The 24,228-nt window shown below is 33.0% G+C and overlaps 1 protein-coding gene and 1 non-coding gene across 3 annotated transcripts; both read left to right on the forward strand.

Moving 5' to 3' along the window:
- Nucleotides 1-8,734: 8,734 nt before the first annotated feature.
- LOC108326964 (uncharacterized) lies at nt 8,735-14,872 on the forward strand. Of its 2 annotated transcripts, XR_008247239.1 has the most exons (3): nt 8,735-10,622; nt 14,622-14,688; nt 14,802-14,872. XR_008247239.1 is itself a non-coding variant. In XM_017560601.2 (2 exons), the coding sequence occupies exons 1-2, from the start codon at nt 9,227-9,229 to the stop codon at nt 11,189-11,191; spliced, it is 1,419 nt and encodes a 472-aa protein (XP_017416090.1). In that variant the 5' UTR covers nt 8,735-9,226; the 3' UTR covers nt 11,192-11,282. The 2 variants fall into 2 exon arrangements, 1 of the variants encoding a protein (XP_017416090.1); XM_017560601.2 differs by lacking the exons at nt 14,622-14,688; nt 14,802-14,872 and adding an exon at nt 11,169-11,282.
- Nucleotides 14,873-20,167: 5,295 nt separating this feature from the next.
- TRNAM-CAU (transfer RNA methionine (anticodon CAU)) lies at nt 20,168-20,252 on the forward strand. Its single transcript is given in 2 exon segments — nt 20,168-20,205; nt 20,217-20,252. It is a non-coding gene; the product is annotated as a tRNA-Met (tRNA).
- Nucleotides 20,253-24,228: the final 3,976 nt, after the last annotated feature.

The raw sequence follows: 24,228 nt of genomic DNA on the forward strand, positions 1-24,228 counted from the left end.
TGTTTTTTAAGCAAATTTGGTTTTTAATAAAGTTATAGGAATAAGAGTAATCTTTTGATAAAAGGAAAACAATTTTGAAGAAATGCAAAGTGGCACCATCATCAAGAAGTCATATATTACTATAATGCATTTGAAGAGTAGAAATAATATTACTTGGAGAATGGTTGGTGGAAACAATTCCAACTTGATTGATTTGCACAAGGGTTTATCTGTGAATGTTTGAACAAATCTACAAGAACGTGATATTGTTAGGGCGTGATTTGGAGCGGTAGAAGAGTGTTCTTAATCCAATCTGATATTTGGCGAAGCAACAATGTGAATATGGCGAGGCTTATTATTGGAAAGCTTATGGCCAGAGGATAACCATGTTTGTTGAAACAAACATAAATGGTATGTTCAGTTTTATTGCAATAGGTGCAGATTGATAGGACTCCTAATAAGGATGGGCCTGTTAATCCACATGAAATAATTATAGAGGGAGCAAGCCCAAAATATGGAATGTTTACGTGAGAAGAAAGAAAATGGGGTTAGGAAAAGAAAGGAAAGTTAGTTAGAGAGAGGAATGACGTGTCAGGAATCCAGGGAAGAGGAATTCTGTTATAGGAGAGAGAATAGAGAGTGTGAAGGGAGATACGGAGTAGGAGGTGGTGAGTTGGTTAGGAGGAGAGTCATCCTCTGGTAAGGAGTGAGAGCACTCTGGGTTTTACTGGTGATTGTAGAGTTTTCAGTCCATAACTTTTCTTCTGCATAATACTTGAATAATATACCTGTGATATTCAGTTTAATTGTTGGGTTTCTATCATTGGTCCGACCTGCCGGATTCCCGAGAAGAGCTAGCATTGTTGTCAACCCAAAATGTCTGACCGAGTCGACGCATTGGAGGAAAGATTGTTAGCGATGGAAGTGTCTGTACGTGAGACGTTGGGGGAATTTCGCCAACTAATATGTTGGAAGAACTGACTAAGCTGCGTAACGAGCAAGCGGGAGAGCGTCGAGAATCTCCGTTTTCAGATATGGATTCAGGGGCAGAGTACAGGATGGCAGCAAAGAAGGTGGAATTGCCATCATTTGATGGTATTGACCCTGTGGGATGGATTACCAGGGCAGAGACATATTTTGAAGTGCACGGCTCTACAGAAGAGGTGAAGGTCCGATTGGCAAAACTAAGCATGGAAGGGGCAACCATTCATTGGTTTAATCTTCTACAAGAAGCAGAAGTGGGGTTATCATGGACCAAGTTAAAAAGAGAGTTGATCGGTCGTTATGGTGGTCGTACTAGCGGTAATCCTTTCGAGAAGTTGAAAGATTTGTCGCAGACGGGCAGCGTAGATGAGTATCTAGCGGAGTTCAAATATATCTCCTCTCAAGTTTCTCGTTTACCAGAGAAGCAATATTTGGGTTACTTTATTGGAGGGTTGCGACCGGAGATTCGGCAAGGCTTATTATTGGAAAGCTTATGGCCAGAGGATAACATGTTTGTTGAAACAAACATCAATGCTATGTTCAGTTTTATTGTAACAGGTGCAAATTTTACTATTGTTGTTATTGATGGTTTTGACAGCCTGTATTCTTGATCAGGAAAACCATGTTTTCTGGAGCAGGTATTTTCATGGTGGCCAACCTGATTACAATAAGTACAAGGAAAAGAAGTACGAGCGGTGCGTTGAGAAGATGAATTAGAAAATGAAGCAGCATGTATAGAAACAGTAACATGGACAGTCATGAGCTAACGTTCTTGTTGAATGACGAGAAATTTTTTTGGAGATGAGAGGAATAGGATCAAACAAAAGAATGTGAGATTTTATATTGGTATAATGGTGATTCAAATCTGTTGATAGGGACACGTAGAAGTTGCATATCACGGTCTTCACTTTTCTGACTTACATGTGTAGGTTGGGTCTGGACAAAAGCTATGAATTTCATTCTAAAAAACTCTAAGCTTGGTGAAAAATTTAGTTACAGACAACTCTCCTTGAGACAAAGTGGTGGCTCATTTGTAAATTGGAGATTCTGGCAGAAAAAGGAAGACAAAGAAAAAGACTATTATTCATTGATAAACCAAGGAATAAGAAGGGATATAAAAGAAAGAAAATGTAACATAAAAAGCAGTTTTAACACATAAACTGTTATCACAGGTTTCCAATGTTCTTTGCTCGTCCTTTACCTATTTTAATTGGACAATTTTTTATCATCTTTTCTAATTGGATCCTTGGTCTTAAAAATCTTAATCAAATAAGCCCCTGTCGTTCCATTTTCAGGCCAATCAATCCTACTCCAACTTTCTCCTGTAATGGATACAGATGTTATGGACAATTGAGCTTATATTTTCTTAATCTAATAACATTAAAAAAAATCATAGCAGATATCACATATGAAACCTTGATAATATCAATGTCATATTACTAAGAAACGAAACGTTGTTTAGCTTCATCCAACCTAGAAACCTATGTTTTAGTCCAAAAATCTATGTTTGAATATATGTATATCTGTAAGGCACATTAAGTTCACTATCAAAGGTCTAATCCGTCTCTTTCACACATATAACACCCATATTTTCCTACTGTTTACATGTGAATTTTTATAGCTTCAATAAACTTGGTAGCTGAAAGTCAATTTATGGACACTGAGGGAGGAAATAATAGCACTATAATATCCTATTATAATACAAATAATTTACCTAGAGTACAAAATATTATATATAAATGTTGTATGAATAGTAAGAGATTTAAGAAAAGTATGTTGGGAAAATTACGAAAACCAGTTTGACATATATAATTGAATTTCTAAACAATTATCTAAAGTTTAATTTCTGGTTATATTTTGGTAATTTTTAGGCTTTTAATTTTTTTTAAAAGTATATATACAATACATAACACGAAAATGGAAAACCAAAACATTGTATCCTTAATTTGTATGGTTGGCTGATGCATATAACAAAGGGCATTATAGAAATAAAAACATGGTGTATGTTTTTGAGTCAGAATTAAGGGAGAAGGAGCATGAGGCCCCAATAAGCAACGAAATAATAATTAAAACTTCAATTTATTGTGTTTTGTCATGAGAAGATGATGAACAAAAATGACCATTATTATGAAAAATAAAATCAACATTTTTACACGCTACATCTTTTTCTTTTTCTTTTATTTAGAATGTCCCATATTTATCTTTTATCTTCCACTAAAATTATTTATGTTAAAATAATAAACACTTTTAATTGAAAATTTGTTTCAATACTATTATTTTATGAGTTGAAAAGAAATTTCTCCTTCTTAAACTTCATATTACGTAAAAGTCATAGAGAAATTTGTAGTGACCATTCAAAATTCTTCAATTAAATGTGATAGAATTTGTTCCACAAGAATAAAGACACTTTGAAAGGGACACTTTAGGTAGTTTCTCATGTTTCACTTTTACAAAAATGGTGGAAAGTGACCGAAAAAATTGTGGGGTGCAGGAAGTAAAATCGAGGAAAGAGTTATATGATTCATGCTGAAGGCCTTCTTCATAGGGAATGCTATGCAAACCTCCTTAATCTTTGCTACCTTGAAAAGCTCATTTCTTTTGTACGAGTCACAGTTATAAGTCTAACAGAAATTTTGGAAATCACAGTATTTATTTTGAAAATTACGACACAAAGTAAGTAAAAAGACAATTGAATTTCATACTTTTCTCGCTCTACCAGACCAACTGTATATGTTCTAACACAAAAAATTAAATAAAGAAACTGCTTACTTATAATATAAAATAATATAAAATAATATAAATTGTTAATTTTGGTTTTTTGCAAAAATAAGCTTAATAAAAAATTACTGTATCATAATAAATTATAAAACCTATTTTTCCCACGTAAACCGCTTTCCATTACATGAAAAGTGTAATCATATTTCGTCCCCATGATATTCATTCATTTATCATTTAAATACAATTACAGCATTAAAATAGATTCTAGAAAAAAAATATACACAATCTTAAGTGAAAGATCGTTATTACTATTATATAGTTAATAAATTACCTATTGAATATATAAGAATATATTTAATTATTAGACATAAATGTTGTGTTTATAATATTATTACGATTATAACATGGAAATTTAAGGAGGTACGTAGAATGAGTTTAGCCAACAAATACTAAAAAATAATATACTTTTTTTATAAATAGTAGATTGGTAACAGCATGTTGATGTCACCTACAACAGTTGTTCTCTTATAACAATTGGTAGATAAATTTATTATTATTATGTTAAAACGTATAGTTGACAATTAAGATATAATTCTGTTTATTTATATAAAATGTTATGATTTTTTTGTGACCTATTTGACATGAGATAATTGATGTCATTTATAACTATATCAAAATATTATCGAGCACCATAAATTTAAAATATATTTAAACAAAAATAGACAATCAACCCATAACAAAGTAATCATATTTAGTTCATCTTCTATTTTATTAACAACATATTTATTTAAACATATTATAATTACAATTCTCAACTTTATGGATCAAGAATGTAACCGATATTTGTACATCACACTGGGTCCTAATATAGGTGACTCAAATCATTTCTAATTTTTATTGATTAATTAATATGAGTTTAATTTGTGTGAAGAATGGTATATTATTATTTAATAATATTTGCATGACATTTTTAAAGCAAATTTATAATTTTTTTTTGTTTCATAGTAGTGTAAAAAATATTTGTATTATCAATAGAATGGTACTGTTTTTTTAAAGACTATTAGTTTAAAAAGTATTTTTCTTGAAAAGGTTAATTTTTATCCGTATTTAAAAGAGTGAACTAATTAGAAACTGTGATAAATTAGAAATTATAATGAGTTAGGGTTAAAAAAAATAATATACAAATTATAATTAATTTCCTTTACAGATAATTTACTTTCATATAAAAAATTACATTGTTTAAAAACACATTAGAAAAATAATTTACTATTTATTATTTTAAGTTTCTGTTGCCAAGTACAAAATATTATATCTTGTATTATGTAATCTTATAAGAAACAATAATATTTTTGTATAAATGCTGTATGAATCAGGAAAACTTTTTTTTTATGACTTTAGTACATTTTCCAATACAACAAATTTTGAGTAAGAAAACTTAAATCTATCGGTAACTCTTCCTCACACAAAAAAATATAACATTATTTTATTTGCATTCGTATTTATTTATTTTTCTCTCCACTTGTACAAAATAGCAAGATACCACATATAATTGAATTTTTAAATTTAATTTCTTGTTATATTTCGGTAATTTTTAGGTTTCTATTTTTTTTTTCAAAAAGTATATATACACTACACAACACGGAAATGGAAAACCAAAACATTATATCCTTAATTTGTTTGATTGGCATGTGCATATGTCAAAAGGACATTATTGAAAAAAAAAACGTATGTTTTGTGGCAGCATGAAGGGAGAAGGAGCATGAGGCCCAATCCAAAACAAAATAATAATTAATACTTTAATTTATTGTGTTTTATTATGAGAAGATGATGAACAAAAATGACCATTATTATGATACCATTGATGAAGAAAATCAAACGGTGAAGATAATGAGTGTGTGGAAGATTTGAAGCATAGATTTTGGAATAATGGACATTAGATTAGAGGTTATAGGTCCCATCATCATTTCCCAATCTTTATTTGATTTACCACTTATCTTTGTAGGTGGAGGGGACGTGACCACATCCGGTTAATTAATTAATTAATAATAATATAAATTAAAGCAGTTTTACATCTTCAAGTAACTTAAACAATACTACATACACAATTAGTTCAACAGTTTTGGTCAGATTAATGGAGGGGCACGTGTGTCTATGTATTTCTACATTTCAAGGAATCGCCAAATACAGTATATACGATTTAATTGTTGCTATTTTAATTACTTAAAAATACAAAAATCATAATATTTTATTACAAAGAATCTCCGTGAAATTTTCTTTATCAGATATTAAAATTATTATATTAGAAATTATATCGATATACATTAATAATAGATCTAATAGAGAAAAGTTACTTTGGATCTTTAATTAGGATCCTGAAGATGCTGTATAATAATAACGTACCGAACTTTTCAATGCGTTATTTCTCTAATCAAAGTTCTGTTATTAATTATTTAATTAATGTCATCAGTGGTAATAAGAGTTTGGGCGTTATTTATACACCAGAAAAACTAAAATTGTACAACCTTTCACCAGGAAATAGGTCAAAGGCGGCTGGTCAAGCCTTCATTTTTGCCTAACTTATTTATTAAAAGACTAAACTTGATAAAAAAATATTTAAATAAAATCAACATACTTTAAATCTAATAAAAACTTTTCACGTGATAAATTGATCAGTTTATATACACAATATAATTATATTTTTACGTTATCTCTCTATATACAGGTATGTATATAATCATATATCATATATATTAGAATAAAAGGAAGAGATAAAATTATTATAAATCTGAATCCGAACCGCATATCATATTTTTTAGTATCTTTTCAACTGGATAAAATTCTCATACAAACTGAGTCAAACATATGGGGAAAAAAAACCTATATCAATTAAACTAATCAAAATCAAACTAAAACTTTATTTATTTTTTAATGAGAAATGAAGTTAAAATTATGAAAACAAAAGAGAGACATTTTCTTCTCCATTTAAATTTTGCACTCGTTCTGTTTTTTTCGGTTATACGGGTAACCTTTTCAAATAGGAAAAATATTTAAAATACATAAAGTGATATAAAAAATAAAAATGTAGAAAAAGTAAGAGAAATAAATAAAATTTTGATAATGATGAATTCATATATTATTAATATATACTAAGTGTTAAAACAGTGAATTTTAATTCTATTTCAATTTCATAAAATCGGTATGTAAAATAAGATTTGTATTCAATTAATTTCATATTTAGTTAATGTAAAATTTTTAACATATTCTTTTATATTAATATATATATACCTGGAATCAGACTAAACATTAATAAATAATTGAACACACAGTTGTATACCTAAAGTTTATTATGTTTTTAGGAAGTAAAAAAAAAAAAAAAAAAGTGATTGAGTCTGAGCAGGTTGCTTCTCTGGGTGCAGTCTGGGTCTCATTTTTCATTTTTGACCACGCTTTCACTAATCGCGGTGAGAGTATCTTGTATATTAATTCATTTACTTTAAAAGCGTGTTTGTGGCATTCAATAGAGAAGAACTTCAAATAAATGCAACCACAATAAATCTTTAATCAAAAACAAATTTTGAATTCAGAAAACGATATGCCCAGGGCCCATCTTCTTCACGTTAAAGGACTTCTGAAAAGCTTGTCCTGTAAGACCAAAAAAATAGTTAATTTTTAATTAAAAGTATAGTAAAAGGCTATACTTTTAAGGATCGGTGTAACATGTGTAGGGAAATCACAACACCTTCTCTCCAACCTTTTCAAATTTGCAAAAAAAATATTTCCATAAGAACAACTACACATACCAAAGCTAAAACGAGTTTCCATTTTCAAGTTCCAACCCTACTTTAAAATGAGCTAGCCGATCCACTCATTAGCGCCAAAAGTGGTTAAAACAATTCTGGTCAGTGAAATCTATATCTTGCGTACATGTATTACGTGTAGACCTAGAAGACGTGGGAGAAAGGGTGTACATGGTTTGGTTTGGTAAGGATTATTTCATTATATTATATGATTATTATCTTTTATATATATATATATATATATATATATATATATATATATATATATATATATATATATATATATATATATATATATATATATAGCTAGGGGGCAAATACAGACCATAGGTGTATCAAAAAGAAAAAGGCATATAAATATTACACGTACAACTGACAAGGACCGCTACATATTCTTCAAACCAAGTTGATTATTTAGAAAAATATTAAATTAAATTTATTATTGAATGGTGAGGGTGGGAGTTGCAAATAATAATTATAATAATGATAAAAGGCAACACCTCCGTTGCTATTTAGTTTGGATCGTTGGAGCGAACATGGATGTTGTTGAACTGATTCAGCTATTCAACCACACAGGAGAATGACAAACACAAGAAAGATGTTACAGAAAAGCAATCATCTGAAAGCAGAATATATAGGCTTACATGATAAATATCATGATTTTCCTTCTGCATCTTTTAGCAGAGGAAGACTGTGAAAGATTCCTTCGCCTTTTCTTTTCTTATTATGCATATTTTATAAATAATTTAGCAACTGTGGGTCAAATCTAAATGACATGTAGTAAGTAATAAGTTGATACATTTCTTCTTTTTCTGCCATGAATATGAGTCCAGATTGGGATATGAAGCAGCAGCAGTAGTAGTAGTAGTGCATAATGGGCTTACCCGTCAAAACAATCATTTCTCTTTATGTGCATAAATCTAGATATTATCTACACACGTATTTGTATTCCTTACTTCATGCGTATTGGAAACCTAAACATGCCGATTCATCACTCTATTTTCATCCTCGCCCACCTCGAAAAACCTCTCTCGTACAATTATCTATTTAAATTTTCAAATATATAATTTTTTTTACGTATACAGTAAAAAAACAAGTTATGTATTCATTGATGATATAATTAAGCTACTAACAATATCTTCTCTTGAAGTCCTTTTTTTTTTTGTTGGTTTGAGAGTAGGAAATCAGAACCACAACTCTCACATACTTTGACCATTGGAGGGTGGCATCACCCTAGATAGCTACCATGTCTGCCCCACTCTGATATTTTAATTTCCAGATGAAAGCAGAAGCCAAAGCAGCCTGTTTTTTAAGAGAAAGAAAAGGCTAGAGAACCATCCTTTTCTTCTTCCCCCGGCCCCTCCTTTTCACACACTCTCTCTTTCTCTTCTCCTTTTCTGTTTCACTTGTCAAACCCTAACACAGTTTTCACTCTCTTTCTCAATCTCAAGCAACCCAATCTCAGAAACCCACCTCTGCAAACTGCAAGTTGTATTAAATACACCCTTCTTTTACGTGTATCCTCCATTCCACCCTTTTGGTGAAAGCCAACTTAAGTAAAAGCAAGGGAAGAAGAGAGCACACCCACACACTTTGTACGGGTTTTGCTCCCACATAACCAAAAACACCTTCTCTCTCTTTCTCTCTTCTCCCATACTCCTACCTCATTCTCCCACCCAGTAATAACCAATATCCAATCAACCAAATCTCTCTGCCTCCTCCCTTACGTCTTTCCATTTTCGGCTCTCATGGATTCGCCCAACAGTGGCAGTATGCAATCCTCCAGCACCGCCGGTGACGAAGACTACGATTCACGCGCCGACCCTTCCTCCTCCTCATCAATCTCGGCCTTCCTCAACAGCAACCCCGTTCCTCCGCCGCAACAAACAACGTTAACCGCCCATGTTCCTCCCTTCCAAACCCACGTCTTCGACCCTTTATCCAATTACTTGGATCCAACACAAAGATCGCAGTCACACCCCAACGCAAGCCAAATCCTTAACCTCGACATGATGTGGAACACCGTTGCCAGATCCGAACCCGATCTCGCTGGCTTGATGCCTGGCTCTTCTTCACCCTCCCCGCACACCAACAGCAGCAACCAAGGTTTTCTGTTATCTCAACTGGGAGCAGGTCAAAGTCAACCACGCGGAGGAGGAGCCACTAACGTTGCTGTTTCTGCTTTTCCCACCACTCTCGCTTCGGAAAGTGCTTCTGCACGAGGAGGATTTGAACAAAACAGTACTAACGCCAACACCAACGTGGTTCGAAACCCGAAGAAGAGGTCGAGAGCTTCTAGGCGTGCACCAACTACTGTGCTCACTACGGACACCACGAATTTCCGAGCCATGGTTCAGGAATTTACTGGCATCCCAGCTCCTCCTTTCACTTCCTCACCCTTCCCGAGAACCAGGTTGGATCTCTTTGCTTCTTCTAATGCATCTTCCTCCGCTTTACTAAGATCCGCTTCCTCTCATTTAGAACAACCTCCTCCACAGCCGCAAACACAAACCGCGTCTTATCTTCTTCGCCCCTTTGCGCACAAAGTCCAAGCTCAACCCTCTTCAATCCCACACAGCAATACTTTTTCTCCCATGTTGAACACCTTGGCTTCTAACAACAATTCGGGTTCCGGTTCCACCTCCATTCACTACCAGCACCACTCTCTAAACATGCAAAACCCAATTCTCAGCCTCCAATCCATTCTCGGGAACAACGACTCTTCTGTTCTTCTCGGTTCTAAATCACAACAACAACGACAACAACCTTCCTTGGAAATCACGCCCGGTGCTGTGGACTCGCACCTCAAGATGGGTGGCTTAGAAGAGCTGGGATTGAGCCATGCGCACGTCGGTGGTCATCATCACCATCATCATCAAAACATGAACTTGGTTACTTCTTCATCAGATGGAGCATTGTCGAGGGTCAACAACAACATAACCATAGACAACAACATGCGTGGTCCTTCTTCGGCAGACTTGGCCCAGGCCCAGAGAATTGGCGGCAGCAATGATGGAGGGGCTTTGAGGTCTCTGAGTGGAGGCACTGGCACTGGTACTGGCACTTTAAACTACAGAAGCACTGTTTCGGATTTTCATGGAGAGAAGGGAGCACCGGAATGTGCTGTGGCTGCAAGAAGCGAAGGTATGGTTGAATCGTGGATTAATTGTTCTTCTGATTAGAGCAGGAACCAACCATCAAATGGGAAAAGAATATGAACAAAGTAAAAAGGGATGAGATAGATTCATAAATATAATTTCATACGCTTTAATTCATGAGTGATGAGAGACAGAATATTGGTAATTGGTATCCTCAGCTTAACCATGACCATCAAATTAATTAAACACTATTTTTGGGTCCATTAGAAGAATTATGCGTAAATAAGTAGCACTATCTTGGCTTTCTCTACTTTTTCTTTTTTTGTTTGTTATCCTCAACAAAATCTCAATTCTGGTTTTGATTAATATATATACACAGCCATATATATATATATATATATATATATATATATATATATATATATATATACACACACACACACACGAAAGAATCCTGGAGAGGTTTCGATCGTTTGGACGTTTGTTCCATAATTTGTGTCTCTATGTGGTGAACTAGAAACTGCAGCATCAGTTTGCGTTCATGTCACTGTATATGGATTTTGGTTTTGACTTGTGTGAAATTATCGTTCAGAGAATGTACAATGTGCAGCATAGATTGAACTACACAGACAAAACTGTATGTATCCTCTCTTTTCCTGTTTTTGTCGCACCTTCTATTCTGATTTTACCTCTATTGTTTGTTTCCCATTTTGTCTGCATCCTTGCACTCTTCTTCTGTTCTTCTACACTTTTTTTTTTCTTTTCCGATTTTTTAATTTGACGGTCATTATAAAATTGTAGATTCTAGGAGTAATTTGTGGCAAGATTTGGGGGATTCTAAGTTGCCGCAATCTCGTTTTATCAAAATCAAAGACATGTTCATGTGTTTTTTAGACATTTACATAAAAAATAGTTTCTCATTCATTCTCTCAGCACCTTAACAAAACAAAAAAGTACAAGTTCAAAATTAACTAAACTAAACAAGCATACAGTGTATTAAAGCTCCATGCATTCACACCTTCACTAATATTTTATTTTTCAAAACAAAATTTAAATCATTCCCTGTTTATGATAAATTTTAAATGCTACACTTAACATGATAAATGAATCTATTTGATAATTAATCACAGGCTTTTGTGTTTTTTTTTTCTATTAAGAAAATTTAACCCAATAGATCACCAAAATTAAATCCGGGTTACTTCTTGTTATATACTAAAAGATCAAGTAAAGTATGAAAACAAATTATACAAAAAAAAAATGATCTTCCTTATCTGAAGATTTATGTTATCACTATCATATGTCATTTTTAATAAAAATTTAATATTTCTTGATTCTTAAACTATTGCGTTGATGGTAACGCGAACAGTGGATGGAATGACCTAAATTTGTTAAGTACTAGTGGGTGACTTCAAAAACTGTTACTCAAAACTAAAAAAAGCATGATTTAAAATAAAATGTTTATTCCATGATCTGAAGTTACAGACAGAAAAATGACGGAAGAAGAAAGTTTATTTGAATGATGATATTTGTGATGAGTTTGATAATTTTGATTGAATTTGAGGAATATTTGATGCGTATAATTAGTTATACTAGGTAGAGAATATGTAGGCATGATGTGCGAAAGATGTGGGCAGGTGAACAAATAATGAATAATTTGAAAATATTAAATATTAAAATAAAAAGTTTATTGGGTGAAAAATGATATAATGAAAAAAGCGGGCATTGATTTAGCTCTCCATCACTTTTTGTCTGTTTTCGATTTCGCACCATACGCTTATTAGTCTGAAGAAGGAAAGAGAAAGGAAAAGTGGTACGCGTGCATGTTCTATTACACTCATGAATAAGACTTTTTATCTTGATGGATTTAATGCATGTGGGATCTGCAAGGAACCTCTATAAATTTAAAAGTACTTGTTGTAGGTAGAAAGAAAGTAAGAAACCACTCAATGGAATGAGACTTTCATGCCTTGGTTTATTAGTTAGTTGGACTTCTTAATTAATCCCTTAATTAATCTCTTAATTAATCTCTTTAGTTCAAATAATTGACCTCCAAAATCACCATCATCTTTTTTTTAATGCTAATTTCCTTATTCACTCCGTCGAAAAATCACACCCAATATGGTCCATATCGCGTAGCCAAGACACAAAACATGTGAATTTTCAAATTATATATCAAACATGGAAACGATTCACTTCTCTATTTAGAAATATTTCATTGTTTTCGTTCAAACATAAAGAAAAAGCTATGTGGCAGTAATTAACATTGATGCAGGTACGTCCATTCTATCACCTAGAGTCTAAAATCTCACTTAATTTTTACCTAATACAATACTTTTGGATTTATTAATTATCATAACTTTTTATCTAAAACAATGATGAAAAAGTGATGAAGTGGGAGATGTTTATAATATTGTTAGATTATGTAAAAAAAATCTACAACCAACCAACCAATAGAGAATAAAATACAAGGGAACAAATATAAATATATGGATCTTTAATTTAATCCAAAGCAGATTGTGATATTGACATGTCAAAATTTTAAGAGTTGATATATGCACTCTTAAATACACACTTTTAAAGATAAAGTTTAAAGTAATTTCTCCAAACTAAGTATATTATGCTATGGTCTACCCCACTTTCGACAGTGCATTTAAATCGACTAGAGCGAGTTAGGTTTGAAAGAGAGGTGATAAGCAATATCTGAGAAAATTTCATCTTTATGTCTGACATCATTGTGACAAAAGAAGCAAAAAAGCCCTTAGTGTGTTAAGACATTGTAGCCACTCGTATTAATGTTCAATTATGAATATTTCTGAAGCAGGTTGAAAAAATCACGGGAAAATATTAACCCTTAATCTGGAATGGTTATAATTTGTGAAGTTAAAGTGAGTTGTCCCTTTGCATGAAAAGTTTGTAATCTTTTTGATTTCGTTGATTGATATATCATGATCTTTTTCATTTCAGCTTTGGGTTTAAAATTGAATGATGAGACATGAGAGGGAGATATATATATATATATATATATATATATATATATATATATATATATATATATATATGTGTGTGTGTGTGTGTGTGTGTGAACATGGATGACATTCAAAAAACAAATTTGAATGTAAAGGTGAGGCACATGAATCATGGAAAACCATGGGGGGCAACTTTCAGAAAAGGGGTGCACTTTCTTACACTAATAAAATTGCAAGACTTTATGAAAAATTTAAATAAAACTCAAATGATTAGGCATCGGATTTTGAGAGATTTGTTAAGGGGCAGGCCTTGTGTTAGATTTGATGCCAAGTGACCTTTGACATTTCATCTCAGGGCCCATGCCAATGAACAAACCTTTCACTTCCTCTTCAGCAATCATGCCTTTTCTCATCCCTCTCTGTTCCCTGCACCCATTTTCTAAGGCTCATACACACACCTCAAAACTGCAAAAAGTTTTCTCTTTTCTTTTTCCCCCTCAAAATTTTATACCAATCAAGTTCAAAAAGTCACCAAAAGTGCATCTATGTCTCAAACATTTCAAAATATACGGGTGAGAATCAAAGGGTAACTTTAAGTTTAACATTGAATAAAAATGAGAAATTAGAGTCATCATATAAGATTGAAGATCTATTAATTTATTATTTTAAGATTTTTGATAGAAAGTGGTATTAATCTTTTATATGGTTAGACTCAAATTTTATTGGTGTTGTATTTTCTCAGTAAATCTTTTTCTTTATATCAAAAACCGTTAAAAACATTTCAAAATATGAGTGAGAATCAAAGGGTAACTTCTGTCAGACGCATAAAAATCCCAACTTAGTGGAGTACATGTGTAAGCAAAAGGGGTGTCTGAAATTCAGAAAGTGAAAGATAGGTGTGTGATGCAGATTGGACGAACGGTTTTGACGGTAGAAGTAAAACTGAAACTTTCAAATTTTCGTGCCACTTCTCTGCATGCACGATTCATCTTCAACCTTCTGAATCTCCTCCTTATCTCTACCATCTCCACCTTCTCTCTAAGAAAATCTCATCTTTTCTTCTTCTGATCACCTCTCAGACACCGTTTGAACTCTCCCGGCGTCAAGGGCTTTCATTTAAATCGATCGAGTTGTGGTTCTAAGCCGGTGAGTTACTTTCTCCTTAGCACGTTCATTTCTTTTCGCATGCAAACCCAAATTTCTGGTTGCCTGAGCGAATAATCTTATTCTGAGTATTTCTGGTCTTCTGTTTGGTTTAGTTTCTTAAAGCGTGACTGTCGAACGTTAAGGTCTTTGGTAGTGGTGAGCTATATTCTGCATCTGTGAGCGTTCGGTTACATTTAGAGGTAAGGGAAGCTTATATAATTTGATTAAAATTCTTGTTTTGAATGGTTATATGTTTGTATGATACTTTGTTTGATTATTTGATGAGTATGAAATATGTGTGTTACTGCATGTTTGGATGTGTGGATGGATAATTAATAAATGGTGTGAACTGAGTTGAAATAGGATTTTGATCTTCAAACTGCAGTATTCTGAGTAAATTCTGTAACTGTGGTCGAGCGTCATTCGTGATCGTTTGATTCTTCATGGGAGTGTAGGGTCTTAACTGAATTCTCATGCTTTAGGGATATTGTCGGAGAGTCACTTTGTAATACTCTGCAGAATTTTGTAAACTATAACCGAGAGTCAGTATTGACCATTCAGTTTTCTTTTGAGCGTCTGTCTAAACTAAATTCTTCTTTTGGAGAGAATTTCGTTCATGAAGATCGCTTTATAATATTAGATATATATAAATGAGGGTTCGGCCTAAGTGTAGTTCTCTTTTAGGTTTTCTAAACAGTTTAGTTAATGTCTTCTATAATAAGTAAAGTCGTAGATGGTATCGTTATTTTTCATTAAAAATAAGTGTGGCGCAATTGTATATATATATATATATATATATATATATATATATATATATATATTCATTTTATTTAAGTTTAGTAATGCTCGGTCTTGGACCAAGCGTTCGGTCTCAGTAGCTCTCGTTCTTGATAAGTGCTTGGTCTTGGATCAGCGTTCGTTCAATAGTGTTCGATTTCTACAGGGCTCGGTCTTAAACCTAGCGTTCGGTCTCGTTTCAGTAATATCTATTATTACCGTTTTTAAAATAAGAGTCTTCGGCCAAACTCAATAGCGTTCGTTTCTTCATAGTATCTCATCAGTTATTAGTATTTGGTGTCAAATAGTTTTGGTCTTTAAAAGGTGTTCGACCTAGAGTCTTAGTACTCGGCCTAGGCTTCGTGGCATCCGGTTTGAACTCTTAAGGGTCAGTTCATTGAAGCGGATAAATTTGTAAATTGCGCTCGGTCATGATTAGTTTCTAAGAAGTGTTATTCCATTCGGACTTGTGCTATGATGAGAAAGTGTGATCTTATTTCAGTTGAATATATTGATGATGAAGTATAAGGGAATTTGAAATGTGATGCGAATGAAATAGTTTGGTTATGAAAGAGTATTCCAGTGAGGAATATATCAGAAAGTGGTTATTGATTGGTAAAGTATGAATGTGGGCAAAGCTTAGCGGGCGTTTATCCTGATATTCCGTGATTACTCATTCTCACGTAGAGAGGAGTAAGTCATGTGTGGGATGGCAGGAGGTCCTAGTCCATAAGGTTAACTTGGACGGAACGAATTAACCTCGGGTGGCAGCTGTTGAGGGTATCCTAGTTACTACATCACCCGGGTGCACAAACGTCGTAGCTACACATGATTCATACAGCCCGGACAGTCAGAGTCAAGTGGTCAGTCTTTGCATGCCATGATGTATGAATTATGATTTGGTTGTTGTTTGATTTAATCACGAAAATTGTATGTTTTATTGAATTAATTAAATTACATAAGCTTACCCTATTTATTCTCTCGTCTGTGTTATACGTTCGGTTGTTTGTCCTGTTAGAATGATCATCCGTGTGGATGTGAGCAGAAGGAGAAGAGTTGCTGGAAGAAGCACTGGAAGAGGTGGAAGTGAAGGCCGAACCTTAGGAACGTTCGGTTAGTTGTTGGCCTCTTATTTTGTAGGACCGTTCGTTATAAGTTTATTTTGTAAACCGTTCGGTCTAGTTGTAGTCATTGAACAATTTTAAATTCTGTAGTATTTTGTAAGGCCGTTCGACCATAACTGTGCTTCCAATCTTTTGTAAGACTGATCTGTCGTATTATTAATATGTGATTATTTTCGTATATGGTTTATACTGTATTTTTGGATGTTACAACTTCAAGTTTAAAATTGATTAAAAACGATAAACTATAGCATCATATAAGATTGAAAATCCATTAATTTATTATTTTAAGGTTTTTGATAGAAAGTGATATTAATCCTTTATATGGTTAGACTCAGATTTCATTGGTGTTGTATTTTCTCAGTAAACCTCTTTCTCTATATAAAAAATCATTAAAATGAACAATGTATGAAAAGAACAAGAGCAGTTCTCCCTACACCTAAGTAATTATCAATGAAAAGGATAAAAATTTGGAGATTCAAGAAGAAACAGTGAAAATACAAAAAGAACCGTTCAAACAATGATTCGGCTCAGATCTTATTAATATTATATCTTCTCGTTTGATATAGAAATTTTAACATTGATTATTGGAACATGTATTTTTATTTACAAGATATGATGATCATGAAAGATAGTAACAGTAGTTGTAGGTTTCTCTATCTAATTTGGGAAAACACGGAGTGCCCTACAATTTTGAGCCTAAACTCAAAAAGATGAACAACTTTAGGCATAGTCGCGAATAAGGCTGCACTGTTTCCCCCTCTTTGCTCGAAACCATTCCTTCACAGGGAAAGGCATCAATTCAAGTACCTCATACCGGAAAAAGACAAACAACACCTTATCCTTCAAATTACATTAAACATAATGTCTTGTCCCACAAATCTAGTTTTCAGATTTTCTCACTCGTGATTCCAAACATTAAACCAAAATTAATTAATTAGCACTTTTCCACCCCCTACGATATGCGCGAAATCAATGGTGCTGTTATGCACTATATACACACACCTATGCTCCTCCTCTATTTTATAATGATAATGTTTTTTCCTTCATCATGTAATATGCATGTATAAACACATATATCAGCCTTGCATTATTTTGTGCTGCTTTAGTATTTATCTTCCTTTCTTCAGCATATGTCCAATCCAGCCTCTAAAGTTTTATTTGGTGGATCGAATTGATGCTTCTTGGATTTTCATTTTTAGAACATTCCTTAACTAGTGCACTGTTCATAGATGCAAGTTAAAGAAAGATGGCCCCAGAACCAGCTGTAGCCACAGGTTTTCACTCCTCATATTCCACACTTTTACTCACTAGTCAACGTTTAAATATATTTCTTCTTCGCACTTACATGACCATCAAATTACTTTCATCAGCTTTTACAGTAACATTATTTTTGTAACCTAAATTGCATCGTTTTTGTTTTGTGTGCTTGTACGCATGTAACAGTTCATCTCTCGTGAAGTTTCAAAATAAATTAAACTTCCCTGTGTGAAAGCTTTACGGTTTTGTTCCCTCTTAGTATTTTCTTGCATTATTTAAATCATATCATTATTTTTTTTCCCTTTACGTCACAACACTCAATGTTGGAGTTGTGCATTTTCATATATCACTGTGGTCGACCGCATGCTCTGGCCTTAAACCAAAACTACAACATTTTAGATAGTTAAGTGTCAATTTTACATCTGTAATAACTGTAATTTGAGTGACTATTTAATTAATAAATTTTTTCATGATTGTACACTCAGCAAAGCTAGTTGATAAGTTAGTTGTTAATCAATAAACTAGTTCCAAGTTCGTAACTTACGGGTTTTTAAGTTAATATACTGATTTAATAGCTTAAAAATATTTGATAAATTTGGTTTACGTATTTAATAAACGTAATTTTTTGATTTCAAATAGTTCGAGTAGCCTTATGACAATCTTTTTGGGGTATTGCTTGTTGGACAAGTTAACCACTCAATGGATGAACTTTTTGAAAAATCCAACCTCGAGTTGGTTGAATAGCTGGACGTGTTATGTTTTTGTTAGACAGACTTTTTATATTTATTTTCAAATACTAGTGCAATAGACGATTCGTTTGTTAAAAGAATTTTTTTTTCTTAAAATTCGGAGAGTTAAGGAAAGGCTTGGTCATTGAACAAATCATTAATTTGTTGGACATAAAATGGCTCATTGGACAAGAGAACATGGTAATTGAGTGAAAATAGGTTTTATATGTGAAAATAAATGTTGTAAGATTTAAAATATAAAAGATAAGTGTGTGGCTAAGTTGAGCAAGATAGTTAAATATAACCTACACTTTTTATGTGGGTAAGTGGCTTAGAGAAGGGCATGAACCATAGTCAATTATGGTATAAATATTTGTTATATGAAAATACATGACGTAGGATTTTTTTATACAAACATGATCAACTTGTATGCATAACTATTATTTAAAAAATTTATATAGTAAATAAGATGTATTAATAAAGAAAATATTTCAAATATTAATATATATCTTAATTGTAGGATTCATAAATTTTAAATTAAATTGAATATTCACATTAGAATGATTTTTTTATATAAAGTGTTTAAATTTGTGAAATGTTTAAAACTCTCAAAAAATTAAAATAAAAAATCCGTTAATCATATAGATGCTCTATAAGATGTCGTCGCGTGTACATGGCACAAATTATTCACACATCAAACCAATGATTAGTATTGTCGTTAGAGAATCAAAGCGGTAGTAATTGTGATGAATGATTGAATTTTTGTTAAGTTTATTTATGCCGATTAGGACTTTAAATGGAAAGATATGATTTATAAAAGATAATTATCTTGAGCTGATTGAACTAAAAACATGATATAAAAATAGTAATTTTCCGTAATGGTATTTTAATCGTACTTTGAAAAAGTTAATTTTGAAGAGAAGGAGAGTTGTTGGACTGATTAAGTAGGTCAGATGTGATTTTCACGAACTCTACTCTGTCTGCCACTATCCATACTTTCACCAACCCTAGCCCTTCAAATAATGCTGTTTCATGCCATTCAAATTAAACAACAGATTAATTTTATGAAAAGTTGAGTTTTTTTTTTAAAATTATTGCCAATTTTTTTTAAATTTTGAAATTTAGGATATAGGTATATAGATAAACTGTATTTTAAGATAAGAAAAAACTGAAATCATGGTTTACAAGCACATATTTTATTATTATGAAAATAAAATTTATGTTTTAATTTTTTTTATTAGAAATCATATTTCAAGAGGCTAATTTTTATGTGGAAAATATGTTTTAAAACCCGGCATGTAATTATTTATCTAGTTTAACAAATAAAAGCACTGTATTTGCATAAAAAAAACACCAAGTCAATAGTTTTTACATTCATTTTATTTTTTAAAATTACCGATGCTTCTTTTTAAAGTAAATAACGATAAAATATAAAATGAGAAATACCCATCATACTCAATATCTAATAAATATAAAATGGCAGATTCATATGGACCTAAAGGCCCAAAACAGATGGACCTATTTTGGCCCAAATACGTAGCCCTAATATTTTCATAATTAGGTAATGTTGTTACTACAGAGATAATCATAATAGGGGTGGTGGCGCAGTTGGCTAGCGCGTAGGTCTCATAGCTTCTGAGTCATCCTGAGGTCGAGAGTTCGAGCCTCTCTCACCCCATTTTGCAATTTTTTTTCCATTAATTACGTCAAATAGTGAAAAAACACAATATATATAATCTGAAGATTTCATGTTGAAGATAAAATTCATAAATGTCATTTACCTTTAATCTTGAGTGAAGTTTCAGTTTGATCATACAGGTTAAGTATGATTACAGGACAAACGTTATTGATGTTGCTTTCGTGCCATTCCATCCAAGAAATAAGTGCAACTATCTCTTAAACTCCTTCCAAAACATTTTTTGTTGGGTTATAAAAGGTTAAATTTTAAAGCTATGACAATCTAATTGCATTATCTGAACAAAATATATTTCCTTTATTTCTCATATCTTATTCTAAGCTTTCATTTTGTTAAAATCTTCACCCACTATCCGATGCAAGAATTGATAGAGACAAAATTATTCAAGTCAAAATCGTTGTTTGCCTCTGTTCTCCGTACCATATTCACAAAATAATTTTAGAACAATCAAATGTTCCGAAAACGGAATCTAAAATGTTTGACTTTTTCACTACGCGTTCCGTATTTTAGTGCTATTTGCTTCTAAAAAAAGTTAGCTAAATCCATATAGAAAGCACTGCGAACTAAGAGCATCTTTAATGATAAATTTCATATCTTCTTCTGCTTAATAACAAGCAATAGAAAAAAAAATGTTTTGTCCTTTTATATTTTTAATGTATGTAAATATAAAATGTTTGATTTGATGAATTGTTTTTTAATCACCAACTTTGTTATTGTTTTTGTTATTAAATGTAAGCCCTTGGTAAAATCATTTCCAATAACTCCCAATCAGCAAATAATTGAATTTGAACAGAAGAAGAAAACGTTGACTTTGAGTGGCTCGAAAATACAAGTTGATTCACCAACACTACACAACACTTGACCCCATAGTTTCAGTTTATATCATGTGGGTCCTTCTCTTCTCATAAATTAACAAACAACAACCAAACACTTATGCTTCTGGATCATTAAATTTTTAAGTTATCAAGTTACACTCAAAACGTAGGCTGGAATTAAGCTTCTTGTTTTTTGTCTTGGCTTTTGATGTCCTCTTTCACAATAATTTTTGTTCTAACAATGGAGGACACTAGCTTTTTAGCTTCAATAATTAGAAGAAAAAGGGTGTAAAACAGGGTGGTAGGGTTGAATTTGGCACCGACATTTCCTATCAGAAGCTACCCACCACCATAACAAGGACAAACTTCACTTATTTTCATTCACTAATTTATCAAAATTAAAACAAAAAACTCTATAAATTAAGAAAAAAAAAAGAGTGAGTGTCATGTTATTAAAAATATATAAAAAAAGTGTCATTTATTCAAAATTTACGAGAAAGGTTTGTCATGATTTTCAAACTAGTATACGTTTTAAAATCATAGGATTGAATACTATACATGTAGGTGGTGTTCAAATTAGATTTTCAAACATGACAAAGAGTATGAATCAGACTTACCAGCATGGTGTGAGATTCATGAAAGCAGAATTTCTGGAACAAAAGTCAACATTTTCAACCTTTGGTCAGCGTGTCTTTTCTTGTGGGACCATATTGTAATTGAAGGAACTATATTTTTTTTTTCTAACATTTTGAATATTCATTTTTTTTCAGGGTTAGTGTTTACAGACCAGGCCTGTATTTGCAAAATGAATAAGGGCGATGAAAATAATTCTAAATTAAGGAAACAAGGAGAGTAAGTGGTGGGTTATGTAAATTATGTTATTAAAAATTTGAATAATTAAAATAACTATTAATTTAAAAGATAGTTATATTGGGAATAAATATTCACTACTGTCAACAAAAGACAGTAGTCTTGTAATTTACAGTTATTAGTTTGTTACGGTTTGTTTTTAGTTTTGGGTTTACAGAAGTTCTATAAATAGAGCTTCTCTGTTTCCGTTTTCAGACACACAAAAATAATACAAGGAAGAGTTTTTCTTACCTCTCTCATTGTTGCCTCCATTTTTGTCTTCATCATCACCTCGAACAGCGGCCTCCTTCGTCGCCGGATCGCTCCTGAACAGCACCCGAGGCGAAGCTTCTCGACGCCTTGCTCTCTCTTCTCCCTCAGGTTTCTCGTGGTGTGTTTCTGCCACGCTGGAAGTCACAATGCTTGGAAAATACCAAGCTGCATTGGACTGGGCCACACACATTGGTTTAAGTGTACAGTGTTGGGCCGTTTGTAAAATGGTATGAGAGCAGGTCTAGTACCTGCTCTGCTTCCGTTGGCTCTGATCTTGGCATCCTTACTCTTCTTGGTATCTTCTTGGTATCTTCTTGGACTGGTTCTTCCACCATGGATCAGATGGATCAATTTTCCAATCCATCCAGCCCCTATTATCTACATCCAGGTGAGAATCCTGGCCTCACACTGGTTACTCAGACTTTGAATGACAGCAACTACTCCTCTTGGAGCAGAAGTATGAGGAGAGCCTTGCTCTCTAAAAATAAGATAAAATTCATTGATGGGTCTATAAAGAAACCCCAGAAGAATGACCCATTGTTTGACGTATGGGAGAGATGCAATGTGATGATTCTGTCTTGGATAACAAAGACTCTATCACCACAGATTGCAGAAAGTGTCATATACATTGAAGAAGCCAAAGAATTGTGGGATGAACTGAAAGAAAGATTTTCCAAGGGTGACTACTTCAAGATTTCTGATTTACTTCAAGAAATACATTCCATTAGGCAAGGAGAGAGAGGAGTTAGCCAGTTCTTTACTGATCTAAAGATTCTATGGGAAGAGTTGGAGTCTTTAAGACCCATACCCACTTGTACATGCAAAGTTCCATGCAGCTGTGATCTGTCACGAGTCTCCTTGAAGTATAGAGAAATGGAGCATGTGATGTGTTTTTTAAAAGGGTTAAATGATTCTTACAATACTGTTAAAACACAGATCCTTCTCATGGAACCCCTCCCAAATATTAACCGGGTTTTCTCACTCATTATGCAACAAGAGAGACAGGAAAAACACAACTCTGCAGATACAAAACTCCTGGAAAATGTGACTGACAAAAACAGTCAGTGGAAAGGCCAAGGAAGGGGTTCTGGATTTCGTGGCCAAGGAAGGGGAAGAGGTAGAAATCCTAACTATGGTAAACAGTGCTCATACTGTAACAAAATGAACCACACTATAGATGAGTGCTACTCTAAGCACGGATACCCTCCTTGGTACAAAAAGGGTGACAACAATCAAGATAAAAAGGCTGACTGGAATTCTGTAAATGCATGCCAAAACAACACTGAAACAGAGGGGACTCCAAGCACACAGCAGACTGCTAATGGTACTGCTAATAGCAATATTTTCAACTCTTTTACAGCAGAACAGATGCAGAAACTTCTCCGAATCATGGATAAAATTGATGAGCCTACCCACAAAGTCAATCAAGTTCAAAGGAATGACACTGAAAATAGAGAAGGTAATCTTTCCTGGATAATAGACACTGGGGCCACAGACTATGTGACCCATGATAGGACAAACTTGGTCACTTTCTTTAAAATTAAACCTATCTCTGTTAAATTACCAAACAATACTGCTCTCACTGCTGAGCATGCAGGAACAGTACAGTTCTCAAAAGATTTTATCATTTTTAATGTTCTTTATATTCCTGAATTCTGTTTCAACTTGATTTCTGTCCAAAGTCTTATTAAAGATTTGGACTGCAGCCTAACCTTTACTTCTAAGACTTGTCAGATAAAGGAGAACCATACTTTGAAGATGATTGGATGTGCTAACTCTTGGAAGGGACTCTATTACCTACAAGCTTTTCCTAAACCTGACCAGAGATACATTGCTAATACTGCTTTCTCTTTTAAGAACACTGATGTAAATTTGTGGCATTGTAGGCTAGGCCACCCTGGAGACAGGGTTACAAAACAGATTTGTGAGAATTTTCCTTATGTTAAAATTGACACTAACATTGTTTGTGATACCTGCCACTTTGCTAAACAACGAAAGTTACCCTTTTCTAAGAGTGTTAC

Source organism: Vigna angularis, chromosome 2 (assembly GCF_016808095.1).
Source record: "Vigna angularis cultivar LongXiaoDou No.4 chromosome 2, ASM1680809v1, whole genome shotgun sequence".
Taxonomy (NCBI): Eukaryota; Viridiplantae; Streptophyta; class Magnoliopsida; order Fabales; family Fabaceae; genus Vigna; species Vigna angularis.

Excerpts from the sequence above, each read along its gene's own strand:
- LOC108326964 (XM_017560601.2), top strand. The coding sequence starts at position 9,227 with ATGGATTCGCCCAACAGTGGCAGTATGCAATCCTCCAGCACCGCCGGT. Across the intron at positions 10,623-11,168 it reads TGTGGCTGCAAGAAGCGAAG|AGAATGTACAATGTGCAGCA; the intron begins GTATGGTTGAAT and ends ATTATCGTTCAG.